This window comes from Alexandromys fortis, unplaced genomic scaffold, assembly GCF_014885135.2.
Source record: "Alexandromys fortis isolate MF-2015 unplaced genomic scaffold, M_Fortis_MF-2015_v1.1 scaffold_3, whole genome shotgun sequence".
NCBI lineage: Eukaryota > Metazoa > Chordata > Mammalia > Rodentia > Cricetidae > Alexandromys > Alexandromys fortis.
The window spans coordinates 8896438-8914237 of NW_026067909.1; the positions used below are offsets into that span (position 1 = coordinate 8896438).

At 41.6% G+C, this 17800-nt stretch overlaps 4 protein-coding genes across 15 annotated transcripts in view; 2 read left to right on the forward strand and 2 right to left on the reverse strand.

The window, feature by feature from the left end:
* LOC126498399 (olfactory receptor 13A1-like) overlaps positions 1-17800 on the reverse strand; it is a 110237-nt gene that overhangs the window by 32244 nt on the left and 60193 nt on the right. The window contains exon 4 of one of the 11 annotated variants that reach the window (XR_007590825.1): positions 3907-7664. The exons of the other annotated variants lie outside the window; for them this stretch is intronic. The gene's annotated coding sequence lies outside the window, so the exon portion shown is untranslated. Of the gene's footprint in view, positions 1-3906; positions 7665-17800 lie in introns of those variants that run through there. 11 annotated transcript variants of the gene reach the window in all.
* LOC126498397 (olfactory receptor 13A1-like) overlaps positions 1-17800 on the reverse strand; it is a 73557-nt gene that overhangs the window by 11780 nt on the left and 43977 nt on the right. The window lies entirely within an intron of this gene.
* LOC126498398 (olfactory receptor 13G1-like) lies at positions 8-3779 on the forward strand. The gene has a single exon (XM_050137044.1). The coding sequence runs from the start codon at positions 1775-1777 to the stop codon at positions 2696-2698; it is 924 nt and encodes a 307-aa protein (XP_049993001.1). The 5' UTR covers positions 8-1774; the 3' UTR covers positions 2699-3779.
* LOC126498396 (olfactory receptor 13A1-like) lies at positions 11962-13089 on the forward strand. The gene has a single exon (XM_050137040.1). The coding sequence runs from the start codon at positions 11962-11964 to the stop codon at positions 12895-12897; it is 936 nt and encodes a 311-aa protein (XP_049992997.1). The 3' UTR covers positions 12898-13089.

The window sequence follows — 17800 nt, forward strand, 5'->3', positions numbered from 1 at the left end:
CTAGAGGGGTGAAAAATAAAACAATAATATATTGGTGATGAAAAACAAACAAATAAATAAAAGAGTAAGTCCAGATCACATTGCATTTTATATTAGTAACAAATACTATTTAGAATTGGGATTTCCTGGGCAGTATTTGAGATATGTTTTAAAAAGTGTGTTCTTATATATCTCAACTTCCTGTATTTCATCTTCTAAATCTTAGCCTCCTGTATTTCATCTGCTAAATGTGGCAGCCAGGTCTGTTATTCTAGTGTTCAGTGACACCATGTACACAGGCCAGCCACTGCCCAGTGACTACAAGAGCTCTTTGTGAAACAGAGTGTCCACTCTTTGTGTGCAGCCTGATCTGATGTCCTGTGAGAACAGAATAAAGATTGACCCTGGTTGAAGTTTGGCAAGCTTTCTTGCCCAGACTATGCCATCATCACATTGAGAGTGATTTGCTGGGTTTAAGATGGGGCCAAAGCCAGCACAGACAGCATGGTCTCCCACACCCCTCTCCTTGCAAACCCCTCTGGAGCACTGTGAGATGGAGAAACGGGGGTGATGCTTAGTGGTGGGGAATGCCAGTAAATGAACGTCCAGGACTGTTTTGTTTTAGAGCAACTCAACTCTGGAAACATGTGAAATACTCTGCTGTGAAACTTGACTTGTGTTTTCACACTAGATGTGATTGTTGGACGAGAGCAGCCTGCCACACTGTGTGCATTCTATGTAGCAGACCACAGGGGAATGTCCTGTCCCTGTCACTGTCCGTCTGACCTTAGCTTCTGATTCATAACTCACACTCAGGGATGTTCCTTTCACTATGCCCAAATTGGCAGAGTCTGGTAGTAGGAAGTGTCAAGTGACCAGGACACACATAGTCCAGCAGGACCCAGTCTGGGTTGCCACAACTCGTGTCTTCTCAACAGAGACCTGTGTTCTCATCATCCAGGGTCTGTGTGTTCTGGACAGTGACTGGCAATATGAAGTCCTACAGGGATGGTTTGGTTCCTTCAGATGGCTCTCTGAGCTGCCTTGCAAGAACTGCGTCTGGGACCAATTGAGTTCCTATGGCCTAAAGTTGAGAGACATCCTAGAATCCTTAGGAGACCCTATTTTTTTTTTTTGCATCAGCTTGAATATGAGTCTTGAATGCTATGCCCTAGATTAGTGTTCTTTAGTGTTCTAGTGGAATAGAGTTCCAAGATAGGAAGTTCTGGGGTCATTGTTGTCAGCTGCATAAGTCCACATTGTCACAAAGACCACATTGGTTCTGTCTCCAGAGAATCAGCCACTCAGTGAATCTTCTGTATGTTATTACCCACAATCTCAGGCAAGCAGCCAGCACCAGAGGAAACTGTTCTCTCTGCCACTGCACCCTTTCACAGCCCCACTGATGATGATAACTCATGTCTTCCCAGAACCCACACCACAATCACCAGTCACTGTGGGCTTAATGATTCATGTGACCATGGCCATTTCTCCCTCCTTGTGGGATGAGATACAGCATATATGGAACAATTTGTTCAGGGACCTTGCATTCAGGGTCCACCCATATTCATAGCAGAGCCCATGTGTGGTGTGTTCTTGACCTGCTCATTACTTTAACGTGTGATCCATGAGAATGAAATTTAAATATTGCTTTCTTACCAGAATAGGTTCCTTATTACACAGAATTGATTGTTAACTGAGATTTAAATATTTTTCAGTTAACTGGAATAAAGCTCATTCTTCTTTTGTCAGAGCCCCAAGCTACAACTCCCATCCTGGGCATACAGTGTTATCCATGGCTCCTAAGAACCAGTCAGTTGTGACTATGTTCATCCTACAAAGCTTCATGGATGACCCCTGGATCCAGGATGCTCTCTTCTGCTTCTTCTTTACCTTGTTCATGGTGGCCATAGTTGGCAATGGCCTGATTATCACAGTCATCCACAGAAGTCCCAGCCTCCACACACCCATGTATTTCTTCCTAGTTAACCTTGCCCTGATGGATGTGATCTGCACTGTGACTGTCCTACCCAAGGTTCTGCAGAGCCTGGTGACCGAGAACACCATATCTTATGGGGGATGTCTCATACAGATGTTCATCTTCACTTGGGTCCTGAGCTCTGAGCTTCTGCTCTTCTCTGCTATGGCCTATGACCGCTATCTTGCAATCTGCCAGCCATTGCACTATGGAACCCTCATGAGTGGCAGGGTCTGTGTGGCCCTTGCAACCTTTGTGTGGTTTACAGGGGCTCTCAATGCCTTGGTGCTCACTTGTCTAGTGTTGCCACTGTCCTTCTGTGGTCCCAATCTCATCAAACACTTCTTCTGTGAGATCCCTTCTGTGCTCATGCTGTCCTGCAGCCCCACCTTTATCAACGACATCATGACTGTCATTGCAGACATGTTTTTGTCTGGCTTGAACTTCCTCTTGACCATGACATCCTATGGCTTCATCATTGCCAGCATCCTGCGCATCCGCTCAGCTGAAGGCAAGAAGCATGCCTTTTCCACCTGCTCTGCCCACCTGATTGTGGTCACCCTTTATTACTCCACTGTACTATACACTTACGTCCGGCCAGCCCTAGGAACTGCTGGTGTGTTGGACAAGGCTATTACTGCTCTGTACACCACTGTGACTCCAACTTTGAACCCCCTGATTTATACCCTGAGAAACAAGGAATTCAAAACATCCTTTAAAAAACTTCAGTTTCGACATTGACTACTTTGAGCTTCAAAAGGAACTCTGGAAGAAGTGGTCAAGGAGTATGAAAGCTCATTTAAGCCTTTATTTAGGCATCTCCTGGTTCTGGGGGATACAGGTCAAGTTATGACCTGAGCTAAGAAATACAATACTTTCTACCAGATAATACTGATTTCTAGTCTTTCAAATGTTTTAGATAACTTTAACCATTTCTAGTTTGTTCATAGAAAAATATGCTTATAAGTTCAATGTTATTAAATGTTAAAGTATTTCTATAATTCATTGAATCAAATCTAGGTAAATCTTTAGTCTTTTCATGAACCTCACTTGATAATTTTTGATACTCTGTAGGGCCAAGAGTGAATGGCTAAAGAGACAGAGAATAATGAACTCTGCCCACACTTGTTCTTGGCATTTGCCTGTTTTATTTTTATAGTTTTCATCTTTCTTACTCTTATATCACAGCTTTCCCTGGTGCTTGGTTCATCCCCAGTTTGAGGGAAGAAAATCCTCACAGAGCATCTGAGTTATGGGCTGACTCTGAGAGCCTTTGAAAATGGAAGCTTCAGTCCCACCCGGTCTTTCAGTCCCAAAGAAACACACAGAGGTTTATATTAACTATAAACTGTCCTCTTAGCTCAGGCTCATTATTAACTAGCTTTTGCCACATAAATTATCTCATAATTGTTATAATTCTTATCTATGTTTAACCACGTATCTTGGTTCCTTTCATCAGTGAGGCATTCTTATCTTGCTTCCTCTGCATCTAGGTAGTAACTGACTATCTTTTCTCAGACAAAAATAAACATCTGAATAAGTCACAGTGCATTTAAAAATATACGTAGGCTTGGGAGAGAGAGAAAAAACAAAGAGTATCAACAGTTACAAAAAGAAGTAAATAGTTTTAAAAAATAAAACAAAGTTTTTAAAGAGACAGTACATAGATTGACAGAGTAAAGACAATAAATATTAAAAATTTATAGAGAAAAGCCACGTAAAGATGAAAATATGCAGAGACTCTGGATTATGTATACTATTAGATTTTCTTTAAAATTTTCAACTGCACAGAGACATTTGATCCCAGGGGCTGCTAAGCTAAACCAGCATATGAATTTTAAAGTTATATTGACTTCAAAATTTGAGTCTAAGGTATGTTACTTTGGAAAAGAGGTTCTCCTTTTGTTTCCACTGAAGATGAGAACCTATGGATTCCTTCCACGCTAATATGGTTTGAAGGAACAAATCCCCTGAAAGGTCTCTGTGAACCCTAAAAATACTTCACCTCCAGAAACAGCAGGAAGCAATTTGGAGAAAACAACATCTAAATTCCAAAATGATTGTTTATAAATGTTTGTTTTCATTTAGAGGGGGATATCATACAGAAATGAATACTTTACATTGGTATGGGTCTTGGTATACTGATACAAATTTAAGGTCGATTTTGTTATACTATGTATATGTATTTCTGCTCTTGTTTAAGGAATTGTGCTTGTGCAGCTTATTTAAAACTGTAACATATAATTAAGAAATATAGATTAATAGATGAGTCATTTATAATAATCAAACTCTTAGTCATGTGGTTAGGTTTTCTAGATATGCAGAAATATATTACAGTTCGATAGATAATCTTAAACACTTCAAAGACCTATGGAATATGGCATTTAAAACGTTTTAAGAGGACTTTTCTTGACAGTGAGAAGTGTGAGCATGTATACCTTGAGCCTTTCATACATTGTGGTATTTGTCTATATCCTAGAGAGTCATGTGACTAATACAGAGCAGATGGTTAAAAAACATGATTAACAGATGAATCAAGCAGTGTGTAGGAAAATAGCAGGTAAATCAGGAACGTGTCAACGGTTTATGGTTGTGATGGTTAATATAGTCATTGTTAATTTGACTGGAGTGATCTCCAAAAATATTGCTGAGGGACACCGCCATGATTATCTGCAAACTATTTCCAAAGAGGACTCATTGCACAGCTGTGCATCATCTTCAATGTGTGCAGTACCTCGACAGGCAGTGGGGCATGGAGGCATGGGACAAGGGGAAAAGGAGAAACCAGTTTTTATTCCTCTGTTCCCAGCTGCTACAAGGTAAGGAATCATCTCCACTATACCTTGTACTGCCACAAGGCTCTGCACTCAATGATTCCATAGTGACATGACACTTTTGCCTAGTAAAGGAAGACTGAGGGGTAGCATGTGAACCGCAGAACAACAGTGCTTGACCACATATAAAGTATGGAGAAGATATTGAGAACAGATAATTTATTTACCAATGTTCAGATTGTTATAGTCATGTACACATACATGCAGTAGCTGATAAACAAGAACTTAACTCAGAGAAGCAAGGCTGTCTTGTGTCTCTTTGGGAAGGCAACATGACTTTCTATATAAAAGAAGAGTACCTGTCAGGACTTGGGGTGGCAGTGAGTGGGTTAATTTTTATTTGGCATACATAGATAAGTATCAACTAAACAAAACTACCAACACAGAACAAAAAGCACATATACAGATATTTAGTATGAAGGCAATTTTCTATAATGGCCATAGCCAAAGCATAAAGACAAGACAAAGCACAAAGACATTTAGCAAGAGAAGTTAAAGACAGGCTTACCCTGTCAGAACAGCAATGTACATATTTTCAACTAACATTAAATAGGGTATAAGAGTCTCTTCAGAGCATCCTTGACATTCTTGTTCTTCAGTGTATAGGTGTAGGGGTCCAGTCTTAGCTCAGTGTAGGCTGAAGCTGCATGTTTGTTCCGGGCCACTCAGACCCGGAATAATCACACAGAATCAATTAAAACACTGCTTGACCAATGACTCTAGCATATTTCTAGCTAGCTCTTACATATTGAATTAACCCACTTTTATTATTTTATATTTTACAACAAGGCTCAGAGTTTACCAGAACCTTTTGTAGTTGTCTGTCTCCTTCAGCAGCTACATGGCATCTCCCTGACTCCACCTACTCTTTCTATATTAGATTTCCTGCCTGGATATATTGTGCTCTGCTATAGGCCCAAAGAAGTTTCTTTATTAACCAATGGTAACAAAACATATTCACATCATACAGAGGGGTGTCTCACATCAGCTCAGGATCTCATACATCACTGCAGGCGATTAACTTCTATCTAGATAGTAGTTGGAAGCAGACACAGAACTTGTATAAGTAATAGAGAGTACAGTAATGTGGTGTGGTAGTTTGTACATAATTGGCCCCCACAATTTCATTAGGAGTGATACTATGAGAAGGTATGGTTTTGTTAGAATGGGTTGGATGAAGTGTGTCACTATTGGGTGGGCTCAAAATACTGCCCAATGTTTCAATCAACTTCCAGTTGACCTATGATCAAGATGTAGCCAGCATCATGCCTGCCATGCTCCATACCCTGATGATAACCACTAAACTGTAAGCCAAGCCCAATTAAATGTTTTCCGTATAAGAATTGCCACAGTGATGGTGTCTCTTCATTGCAATAGAAACATTAACTAAGGCAGATGGAATGAGAAGGTAGACAAGGACTTCTGCTTCCCCTCAGCTTAGCACATGTGTTGGTTGCTGGTGATAATAGCCATTGGACAGCAAGAAGGCAGGAAAGAGCCATGATAGTTTTCACACTTGAGGCATTGCAGGAGAGCAGTAGGAACTGGGAGGTCACAAAGAAGTGGGTGTCCTTACATCCACAGGATGCTAGCCATGTCATTAGAGCAGCATTAATGGAAGAATTTAGGGCACAGATGGACCATATACCATCTTAGGTGCCCACATATGTGCTGGTTCATACAGGAGCTATAGCGTAGAGGAAAGCAAATGTCCAAGTAGTGATCATAGGCTATGACCATGAACAACAGTTCAGAAAATATGAACCACACAAGGAATTAGAGGTGATCCATGAAAATAGGTGGTATTTTTTTCTAGGAAATTAGACCAATTAAACCATGTGCAGCACAGAGGAGATGCAGACAATGTCTATGGTAGCCAGACCTCACAGAAAAACATTATATTGGTCTATAAAGACTCACTCTGGAGTTCGCCAAAGCAATGATGATAGCATTTCCCATGATTTAACACTTTTCCTATAATAGGCTCTTGGGACGTTCCTGTTTCATGAATCAAGAAATTATCCCATTTCATCTTACCTGTGTTATCTAAATAGTTATTGAAGCCTATGGTGTGAACTTTCAAATTATCACTCACGCATGCTCTAATATTACATCCTCAGGTATTTCAGGTTTCTAACCATGTTTTAGATGGCCAGTTTTATCCTTTCATGCTGACTTGTATTAAACATGTAGACCACGTTGAGTATTCTAAAAAGTAGCCTTGGTACTTGGCACTCACCACCTACTCCAGGAACACTAAAATTCTCTTGAGTCCTCAAGAAAATGAGATACTCTGCTGCTGACATGGAAAGTCTACCTGAGATGTCCCTGTGTCTAACAGGCATGGTGCTCACCAGGTCCAGCTACAGCCACACTCTGGCTCGGTGATATTGTAGGTGCTAATTGTTTGCACTGCTACTTCTCATCGATCCATTAATGACATCACTGAATACACAAACAGTTGAATGAAATAATGAAAACATTTCAAACCTGGAAGCAGAATTTAACAAGAATCATTAAAGAAAACCCAACCTTTGCCTGATTGGATTTAAGGTCCATTTGGCAAGATGGATCCCATGCCTGACATTACTCTAGAGGCCAACAACCTGAGATTGAATAGGCATGAGCCTAGGGAGAAACCAAATACTATACGTCAGTTAAAGAAATAGTCACAAATGTACTCCTAACTACATTCTAATATATCCATAGATCAGGGCCTTGCTCATCCATCATCAGAGAAACTTCTTCTTGCAGTGGATAGAAACTAGCACAGAGACACACAACTGGACACTGTGCTGAGATTAAGATATTTTGAAACACTCAGTCCTGGATGGTACGTCTTCCTCAAACTTCTCCATGCAGGACTCATGGATCTATAAGGAAGAGAAGGCATAAAGAGTTTAAGAGCCAGTGGAGATGAATGGCTCCAAGGAAACAGTATCTTCCAGATAGGAGAGGACGGGTGTAGACATGAACTCACAGAAACTATGGCAGCATGCATGGGTACTGCATAGGCTCAATCCAGACAGAGTCCCAGCACTAAGAAGAAAAAGTGGACACAGACGCTGATGCCTAACCAAGAAAGTATTTCCAATTGACAACTGCTTACAAATGAGTTAGTTAGTTCTATACACTGGCATATTACTGGGTATATCAACCATATTCAATAGCAGGTCCCATGGCTATCAACAGAAAATGAATTCAATTGTATTTGGGGGGATGTTTTGTCTCATTATAATGGGAGGGGGCAGTTCTTGTCTTGGTCACCTTTTGCTTATATATTATGGTCTGATTTGTGTTTTTGTTAATCTTGAGGGTGTGTATGTGCATATTTGTGTGTTTCTTCTGTTTTTTATTATTATGCCTTGTTTGGATTTATTTATTTGCTTGCTTGCTGATTTTCAAAAGAGAAAGAAAAGGCATTGGAATTGGGTCAGTGGAGAGGTGAGGAGTATCTGAAAGTAGTTGAGGGAAGGGAAACAGTGATTAGGATATATTATATAAAATTTTTTTACAATTTAAACTTTTAATAATAATGGCTTTATTTAGGTTTTCATTTATGGAGAATATTGAATCACATAAGACTTTGAGTAAAATTTTATTTTTAAAAATTTTAGCATTATAATTTGATTTGCATTACACCCCTCCCATTTCTCCTTCCAAACCCTTCTCTATAATCCTACATAGTCTCTTCCAAAAGTGTGACCCCCTTTTTGTTACTGTTATTGTATTCATATGAGTATACGAATATAAATATATTCCTAAGTGCAACCTGTTAAGTCTATAATGATACCAGTACATATGGATCAAAGATTAATAAATATCTTAAATGCTTAAAAATATAGCAAACAAAATGGAAGTACTAAGGGAACATCAATTCTTAACAATATAATTGAAAAGGTTAAATATAGGAAGAGGAAGTGTGGCTTAGACAATAACACATATTTTGAATAAAATTATTGCATGTGTGTCTGATTCAAAGGAAGTACACTCAACAGAATACAAAGGAGTTGAATTATATCAGGGTGAGACTTTCTATACAGTACATGAAAATCCCAATGACACTCTAGGACATGGATACAGAGTGTTGGTGGAGGGAGGGGATTGATGGGAACTGCTCCTGCCCATAGGATATGACTTCCCTGACCACTCTCCTCCACTCCAGTCTGCTGGGAACTTGAGTCACGAGGCCAGGAGTCCCCTTAATTGATCCTAAGAGCTTTCCCCTTCAGTTTCTATCCCAGGAGGCACCAGGACAAACATTTATCCCTGGTCTCACAAAAACATAGATATATCTGAAGACCAATGACCTCTACACAACAGAAGACAGAGCTTCAAAGGGCCACTAAAGACTTGGTGCTTGCAGAAAAAAGAGAGTCTGTGTTCAGAACAGGGTGCACTTTTGTGGGAGCCATCTGTCACCTGAATTCACTCTGACATGGGAGGTAAGTGACAGCTAATCTTCCACTATGTGAATCTACCATCTAGCAGTGGAACTCCAAGCAAATTTCTCAATATAAAAGTGACAATTGTCTCAGTGTTTGGATGTCAGTCAGTACAGAGGGACATCAACTCATGTTCTCAATGAGTCCTGAGTTTGAGAAAGGAGTGCTGGGTCAGAGAACAGGTTATGATAGAAAGATTAGGTTTCATGCTCCATTGTACAAACAACAGAATATTTATCTTCTAATGACAATAGATAGTTTATGATGTCCATTTTCTCCCTTACATCACAAACCTGACTTTTACAAACACTAATTTTGAATCTAAGATCTATATTGACGATTAGGTAGGACTTGAATGCTGCTTTGCTTGACCATGATATTCACAGAGCATGGTGAGAAAATGTCACAGAGAGATTTTGATACCCTGTTGTCAAGAGTCCACTGTTGAGATACAGTGGACTTTGACCCTCCATAGAGTTAAAAACACCAGAAAAGCCCTGTAGTCTTTCCCTGTCTGCTACAGATCAGAAATGGCATGACCGGCAGTCACCTAAAGAAACAACTTCTGCTGTGATTGTGTTCATTGCTGTGCAGGGCTTTATGGCCTCATGCCCCCCATTTGTCAATCATTGATATAATGCCTGTGCTACCATCGTCCTACTCAGAGAGATCTTTCTTGTGCCAATGAGTTCAAGGATATTCCATACTTTCTCCTTTGTCATTTTAATGGTGAGTCTTATGCTGAGGTTCTTCACCTACTTGGAGTTTAGTTTTATTCAGGGTGAGAGATAAGGATCTTGTTTAATTCTTTTATGTGTAACTTCCAGTTTGATCAGCCCCCTTTGTGGAAATAAATCGTGAGTCTATAGATGTATGGACATAGGTCTGGGTCCTCAAATCATCTTATTATTTACATTAATCTGTCATTTCTTCTCATGTATGCCATTCAGAAATGAGTTATTGTCCATGTAATTAGATTTTTATTGATGTGATATAGGAAATAGGGGAACTCAATCTAACAGCAAATGTTTCTTACAGGGTTCAGTTATTTTTAAATCTTTCCCTCTAGCTCAGTTTTGAGTCAGTCTTATCAACTACCTCTTCCTGTATTTTGAGAGAGGCAAACCCTGGGGTTGGGATTTAATATAATCAATAGATTGTTAATACTCTCAGAAGTATTTCAAAATTTAAAATATGGTTGAACTAGGTACCCAGATGCAGAAACTGACAAGACCATTTGAGGAACTGTTTTTGGAATTGTGTTTCTGCTGAACCAATTACAATACCAAACTATGCACTGGTATTCACCGGTGCAATGAATTTGAAAGTCAACGGAAACATGGTCAGACATAACACTGACTACATGGTTGCAGAGGGTAAATACAATATTTTAATATCTCTGATGTGATATGGAGACTGATGTAATTTTTAAACTTCAACATTTCCTCCTTAGATGGAAGTAAAAATGGTTGGAAGACACATTATAGAAAAGATATATGAGATAAAACGTGACTATTAAAAGTAAAGTGTTAAAGAATGGCAGAGACTAAGTGGGGATGTGGTGAGGATGATAGGAACGGGATTTAGTAAGCACTATACACTTCACAGACTGATATACCGTGAATGTGCTCAGTCAGGAAGGATAACGTTCTTTGATCTTGGGCACTGCAAGGGGTGCAGAGCAAAGAATATTTCCAGAGAAGTAGCACTACAAACAATTACAAATGTTTTGTAAACTATAGCTCCAGGCTTCAGGGTCAGTTGTGTGAGGGAGGTAAGAAGATACAGAACACCATTCTGGGTTCATGGAACAGGGATCTACTGAGGACCTATTGAGGGCATAGACTAAAGGTAAAACCATGAGTCAGAGAGATGGAGCTGCACTCTAAAAAGAAGTATCTTGAACCACTGGGAAGATGATGATAAACTTTCAATATAAGGCCACTGTAAGCACACAGGAATGTCTGTAGACCATGCAATGACTTAAGCTCTGGGTGTGTTGATGTTGATGTCCCTGTGTTTTTCTGAGACAGAAAACTTCAGAAGTACTTGGAGTTTCTAAGTTCAGATATTGAGAAATGATCTCTGGGGTGATATACTTGCAGTGGATGAGAATCAGGATATTTTCAAAAACAAAAAATCACAGTACGTAAAATTCAAAAATATATGTTATTTGGCCATGAGGAATTAAAATTATCACCTAGAGATGAGTAAGAAAGCCTCAATTCCTAATATCAGAGAGGAAAGGGAGTGAGAGGCCAGTAGCTTGGATACTAAGGTACAAGAGTGTGTGTCCATCCAAAAGTTGCCATCAGATCGAAAATACCTGCTGTAGCAGAGAGGGGTACAGCTGTGTTTCCAGCACTGTCAGCACAGCGCAGTGCTCATGTACAGAGAAGTAGAGCACAGGCAGGTCCTGAGTGAGGATGCTTCACTCGACCCACGTGCTCAAGATGAGGCAGGAACAGATGACCCTCTTGACCCAAATCTACACAGGGAAAGTTTCTAGGAGGAAAATGCAATGTAAATAAAATATCTTTGGTTTCAAATGGTGTGGTACAGACAATAAGGGACAATGACTTCCATGAAGGAAATACATTCACTTCTCCCCTTTCTGACAACAGAGAATTTTGAGAAGACCAGGTTTGGAAAGCATACTTTGAAGTGGTAAACTGATACTTCTTCAGAATAGAGCAGGCACAGCAGTGGACAGATACACTCCATCATGATGTTGAGTCCCAACCAGACAATGGTGACAGAGTTTGTGCTGGAAGGGTTCTCAGAGCACCCTAGTCTAAGACTGCTCCTGATTGGCTGCTTCCTGACCCTCTACTCAATGGCTCTCACAGGCAACATTGTGATCATTTTTTTGGTCACTTCTAGCACTGGACTCCACAGTCCCATGTACTTTTTCCTGTGCAACCTGGCCACCATGGATATTGTCTGCACCTCCTCTGTGCTGCCCAAGGCTTTGCTTGGCCTAGTGTCTAAGGAAAACACCATCTCCTTCAAGGGGTGCATGACCCAGCTCTTCTTCCTTGTGTGGTCTGCATCCTCCGAGCTGCTGCTGCTCACGGTCATGGCCTATGACCGCTATGTGGCCATCTGCCATCCCCTGCACTACAGCTCTAGGATGAGCCCATGTCTGTGTGGGGCCCTGGCCTTGAGTGTGTGGTCCATCTGTGCTCTGAATTCATCTATAAACACTGGTCTAATGACACGGCTGTCATTCTGTGGCCCCAACATCATCACCCACTTCTTCTGTGAGATCCCCCCACTCCTCCTCCTCTCCTGCAGCTCCACATATGTGAATAGCATTATGACTCTTATAGCAGATGCCTTTTATGGAGGCATCAACTTCTTCCTCACCTTACTCTCCTATGGCTGCATCATCGCCAGCATCCTGCGCATGCGTTCTGCTGAGGGCAAGAGGAAGGCCTTCTCTACCTGCTCCTCCCACCTCATCGTGGTCTGTGTGTACTACTCCTCTGTGTTCTGTGCCTACATCAGTCCTGCTTCCAGCTACAGCCCAGAGAGAAGCAAAGTGACCTCAGTGCTGTACTCGGTCCTCAGCCCAACCCTGAACCCCCTCATCTACACACTGAGGAACAAGGATGTCAAGCTGGCCCTGGGGAGACTCTTGCCCTCTTTCTCACATTAAATGGAGATGTACAGGCTGTTCTCCTGGCCTGGGCTGTTCCTAAATATGCTTTCCTGAGATCAGCCTCATGGAGCTTGGGTGTACCTATTTCTGTCTTAGAAAACCATTCTCTGATGCAAGAACTACAAATTTTTAGAGGCAATGAAAAAAATTAAGCTTTATTTCCTGATAAACACAACCAATTTAAAAAGTAATTAAGTTTATCTAAGTGGAGATTCCATGTTCCTGGACTGCAAGATTTCTGTAGGTGACAACGTTGATGGTCACAAAACAAAGCCCTTTCCTCCAGTGTCACCCTGTAAACATCCCAAGGCTTTGTTCAGAACTATGGCTAAGAATCTAAACTTCATAAGGAATCTTGAGGGACAAGCATAGCCACAGGGTCTTGGGAAAACAAAGTTGAGTAACTTGGGTTCTCTATTTCACAACTTCCTAGTGAGCTGTAGAAATAAAAGCTGGTATGGAGAAAGAGGTCATCTCTGGAGCAGAGATTGAGTTTAAGTTTCAAAAATGAACTCACATATGTCAGTCAAGGGTATTGATGACAGTGATGCATGAGAAAGAGTAATTATTCCCAAGATGATGCTTTGGGGAAACAAGATGAATGTTTACATGCCAAGGGTAATGGGAAAGTCTTATATCACAATATAAATACAAATCATCAAAAATAGATCACAGACCAAAATGCTCGAATACAATTTTGCATCATATTCTTTCCTTTCCTCCACCACTCCTTCCAGAGCCAGCTTACCCACTTTCCTACTCAGCCAATCTCTCTCCGTCTCTGACTCTCAAAGTACAAAACGTAACCAAAACAAATTCAAATCAATAAAACACAGTACCAAAACACATCAAAAAGCATGCATACACACACACACACACACACACACACAGAGTCTGTTTTGTATTGACCAGTTGGGCCAATTACTCCTAGATAAATTAAAATTCTTTGACAATAGAGGAAGGGGAAGCAGAAAGAAAACGGGGAAGTGTGACTGTGACCCCTGCTAAGATACTATGGGTCAACTACTCTGTGGAGAAAGGGCAGCTTCTGGAGCAACTGTTGCTGAAATGATGCTGTGTCCTTTTCAGACTAAACACATTCTTCATCAGTTTACTTATTCTTCTGAAATGCCACACCACACCAGAGCTTATGGTGTAAATCAGAAATGTTGTATCAATTAGCTCTTCATCCTTGTGGGAAAAATACCTTCCCAAAAACATTTATCCTGTCTCATATTTTCAGAGGAACCATTCCATAGACACTTGGCTATTTGTTCTGCTGTATTGTAATGTGGGGCCTCATGGTAGTGGGCATATGTAGTGCAGAAGCTTCCTCCCTCAGAGTGGCCAGAACACATATTAGAGGAACACCTGTGCTCAACTGGCTTTCTCCTTTCTCTTTAGCTCAGGCTTTCTAGTCCCCAGTCCCAGGGATGGTGTTGCCCACGTGGAGAGTGGATCTCCTGCTTCAGTGATTCTTTCCTGGAAATACTCTCAGCTGCATGGACAGAAATGTCCCTCAGTGATTTCCTAGGTTATTTTAATTCAGCTATGATGACAATAAAGAGTGACATCGGTGCATCACTTGTCTTCTTCGCCTGTTTCCCCGGTTGGTTTCTCTGGCACTGTTTGCTTCACGTCACCTTTTGTAACTTTCCATCTGTTCCTGGTCTCATGACTGCTGTGTAAGCTGCAGAACAACTGACAACTGACCAAACACCCAGTGCACACATGTTCACAAACACACATACATGCATACATCTCTTAGATACTCTGTTTGGCCATTCTTATCATGGTGGTGTGATGGCTAGAGAAACTTCATTCTGTGCTAGACATCCATCCTGGTACCTAAGAGCCATTTGTCTCTGACTCAAGTTCCTGAATGAAGTTCCCAGTAACCCTGACTCCTTGACCCCCACCAAGAACTGTGCAGGTATAACCATCTGCTTGTTATCATATGCCTAATTGTTAAAGCTTGGCTCCTGTAACTTGCTAATGCTGGTATTCAAGGACTATATTGAGGTTTCATTGCCTGTTCAGGCTTGGCAGAGAAGAATAGCTCTGTGTCTTCTTTAGTTTGCTTATGCAGATATGCCAGAATTTCTCTTCCTCACTCAGTTCCGCATCACATGGCTCTGATTTGGGTTAGAGACTGTCTCCAGTCTATCAGTTTTAATAAATAATCATAATCTGAACTAAGTCTGTGGATTTATTTTTTACCAGTGGTCTTGAACTCTACAATATTTGGAGACGGCAGCGAGATCCTGGAGAGGCAGACTCAGGGATGGGGAATACAGAGGCAAGAGTGAGACAGACGTGGAGGCCCAGAGAAGCCCAACCATTGCTGCCATAAATTAGTCACTAGTCGGGGACAAGCCCTGGATGAGGGCAAGTACTGGCTCTTAGAGGCTGAGGGAGAGTGACCTTATGTCAGGGGGAGCATGTTTGTGGAATTGGGCACCCAGGGAAAACCGGACTGTGACCTCCACAACTTCGCAAATTGATAACAAATTGAAAGCAAACATTTCCGGCAAATAGGCACTTGAAATTGAACTAATTGGAAAGGTGATCAAGGATTCAGGATATTTAGAGAAAGATAGGAGTTCGGTCGTGATCAGAGACCCAGTCTTCAGTGATAGAACAGAGACATCCTCCTGTACCCTTGGTTGTGGCATAGGAATGAAGGTGGCCACCACAATCCTGTGTTGGTCTGGCCTCCTCAGCCTGTGTGGACAGTCTGTCTTTTTAAGTCATGTGTTTTTGTTTGATAGATTTGTGGTTTTTTTGGTGTGCTTGTAACATTTGTTGCTAAAATGGGAATCACACTGAGTACAGCCAAGTCTCCTTTGAATTTCATGCTGCAAATCTCCCAGGAGTTCCAGGGAGTGGACAACAGAATTGAGAGGTGACTGAAATTGTACTCCATGTGAACTAGAATGACCAGATGCAGGGTCAGTCAACACTCAAACTGCCAAGAGAGTCTGTCAAGTGCTCTCAGGGACCCTGGCCACTCTGACCAGTTCCCTGAGATTGATAATAGGCTCTCCCTCCTCCTAGAGCTCTCTCCTTGGCTGAAATGTTGTGCTTTAAACAAGTGTCTCTGTTTAGTTGCCAAAACAATGAGTCAAAAACCCAAATAAAATGTCTGCACTCTCTGTTCTGGCCCCTGTGGAGGAAGATGTAAGACATGCCCTGCCTCCAGTCAATCCAGAACCCAACTGTGTACATGCAGTCCCAAGAATCTATCTTGACCTGTCTACCTCACCTTCACAGAATCAAAGTGTGCTGGAATATCTCCAAACAATGTAAGCCAGATACAAGCTGTTCTCCTAAGAAAGGCATCGCCAATGGTTTATCTCTCCCAGCAGGACAAGGAGCTGGGAGGGAGTAAAGGCCCAGAGATCCTTTTCTAGTTCATCTTCCTTTTCCAACCAGTGACTTACATAACTGGAAGACCCAGATTATTCCATTCTCAGAGACACTTCAGGCCCTCATCAATCTGCTGGAACTGTTTTTTTTAACCCATCAACCCACACGGGACGATTGTACGCAGCCACTGGGTGCCCTTTTTACCACTGAGGAGAGAGATCAAACCATGGCTGAAGGCGAGAAGTCTGCAACAGGTCCGAGGGTAAGCAGGGTAGACACAGAAAGAAGAGCCAAGTGAATGCTCCCTCAACTTTACCAAGCTGGTATCCCATTCCTGACCAAGGTCAGGGGCGCTGGAAACACACCCCCAGACCCTTTTGACCAGAATGAGAGAGTCATTAGAAAGCCAGCTCATCTCTCAAAGGTGTCTAAGATAATTTGGGGAGATCAGGAATCTCTTGCTGGGTTCCTGCCAGGAGGATTACTGGAGGTTACCCCCATTGACCCAGATGCCCCAGAGAAACAGCAGACTATTAATATTGCTTTTCTCACTCAGTCAACCACAGATATTCACAGGAAGTTATAAAAATTAGAAAAGTCCAATGGAATGAATAGGTCACAGGTTTTAGAACTAGCTAGCAGGTTTTTAACAGTAAAAACCCAGAGAAGGACAGGAGACTGGTCAGAATAAGGGTGGCTGTGTTCATTGAGGGGCCCAACAGAAAACAAAAGTATTCCAGGTGAACAAATCAGTTTCAATAGGATCACTGTGCAAATTAAAAAAAAAAGGACCTTGGAAGAATGAGGAATGAGTGCACACCATGTAGAGTAAAAGGATGATATATCCTCAATCTGATAGCATGAAACTGATGGGGGCATTGATCAATATCATGAGTCCCCAGGAACCCATCACCACAGGGAAAGTAAGTGGCAGAACTCTCTTTTTCCTGGTGGATAATGGTGCAGTCCATTGAGTTCTGACCCAGTCCCTGGGCCACTCACTAAGAAGAGAACAACTACCCAAGGTACCACAGGGACCTGTACCTACTCTTGGAACACCACTTGGGAAGGAAACCTTGGACACGGTATTGAACTCATTTTTTTCCTTGTTGTGCTGGTAGAGCCCTGTTGGGAAAACTTGGTGTCACTAACACATTCAGTAAGAAAAAAGCCCCTATGAACCAATTAGTTCACACCCAGCCACACTCTGACTTGCTCTTTTCAGAAGAAAAGAAAATGGCAGCGAAGAGTACTAAGGAATGAGAGAGGTTGACCCTCTCCTATGAAAATTAATGTGGAAGTTCCCTAGAGTGTTGGCCTCCAGACTGGCCTCACATCAGCCACCAATTGCTATTCAACTCAAGCTCAGTCTTGTCTATTAGAATAAAGTATGATCCAATCTTGAGAAAACCTTAGGAGTATTAGAAGGAACATGAGCTAACTTCAGAGATGCAGGAATGTTGGTCTCCTACGACTAGCCTTGGAGCACGCCTACCAGGTCTTATGACCACAGGTCTTGCTCTCTCACCTG

Excerpts from the sequence above, each read along its gene's own strand:
- LOC126498398 (XM_050137044.1), top strand. The coding sequence starts at position 1,775 with ATGGCTCCTAAGAACCAGTCAGTTGTGACTATGTTCATCCTACAAAGC.
- LOC126498396 (XM_050137040.1), top strand. The coding sequence starts at position 11,962 with ATGATGTTGAGTCCCAACCAGACAATGGTGACAGAGTTTGTGCTGGAA.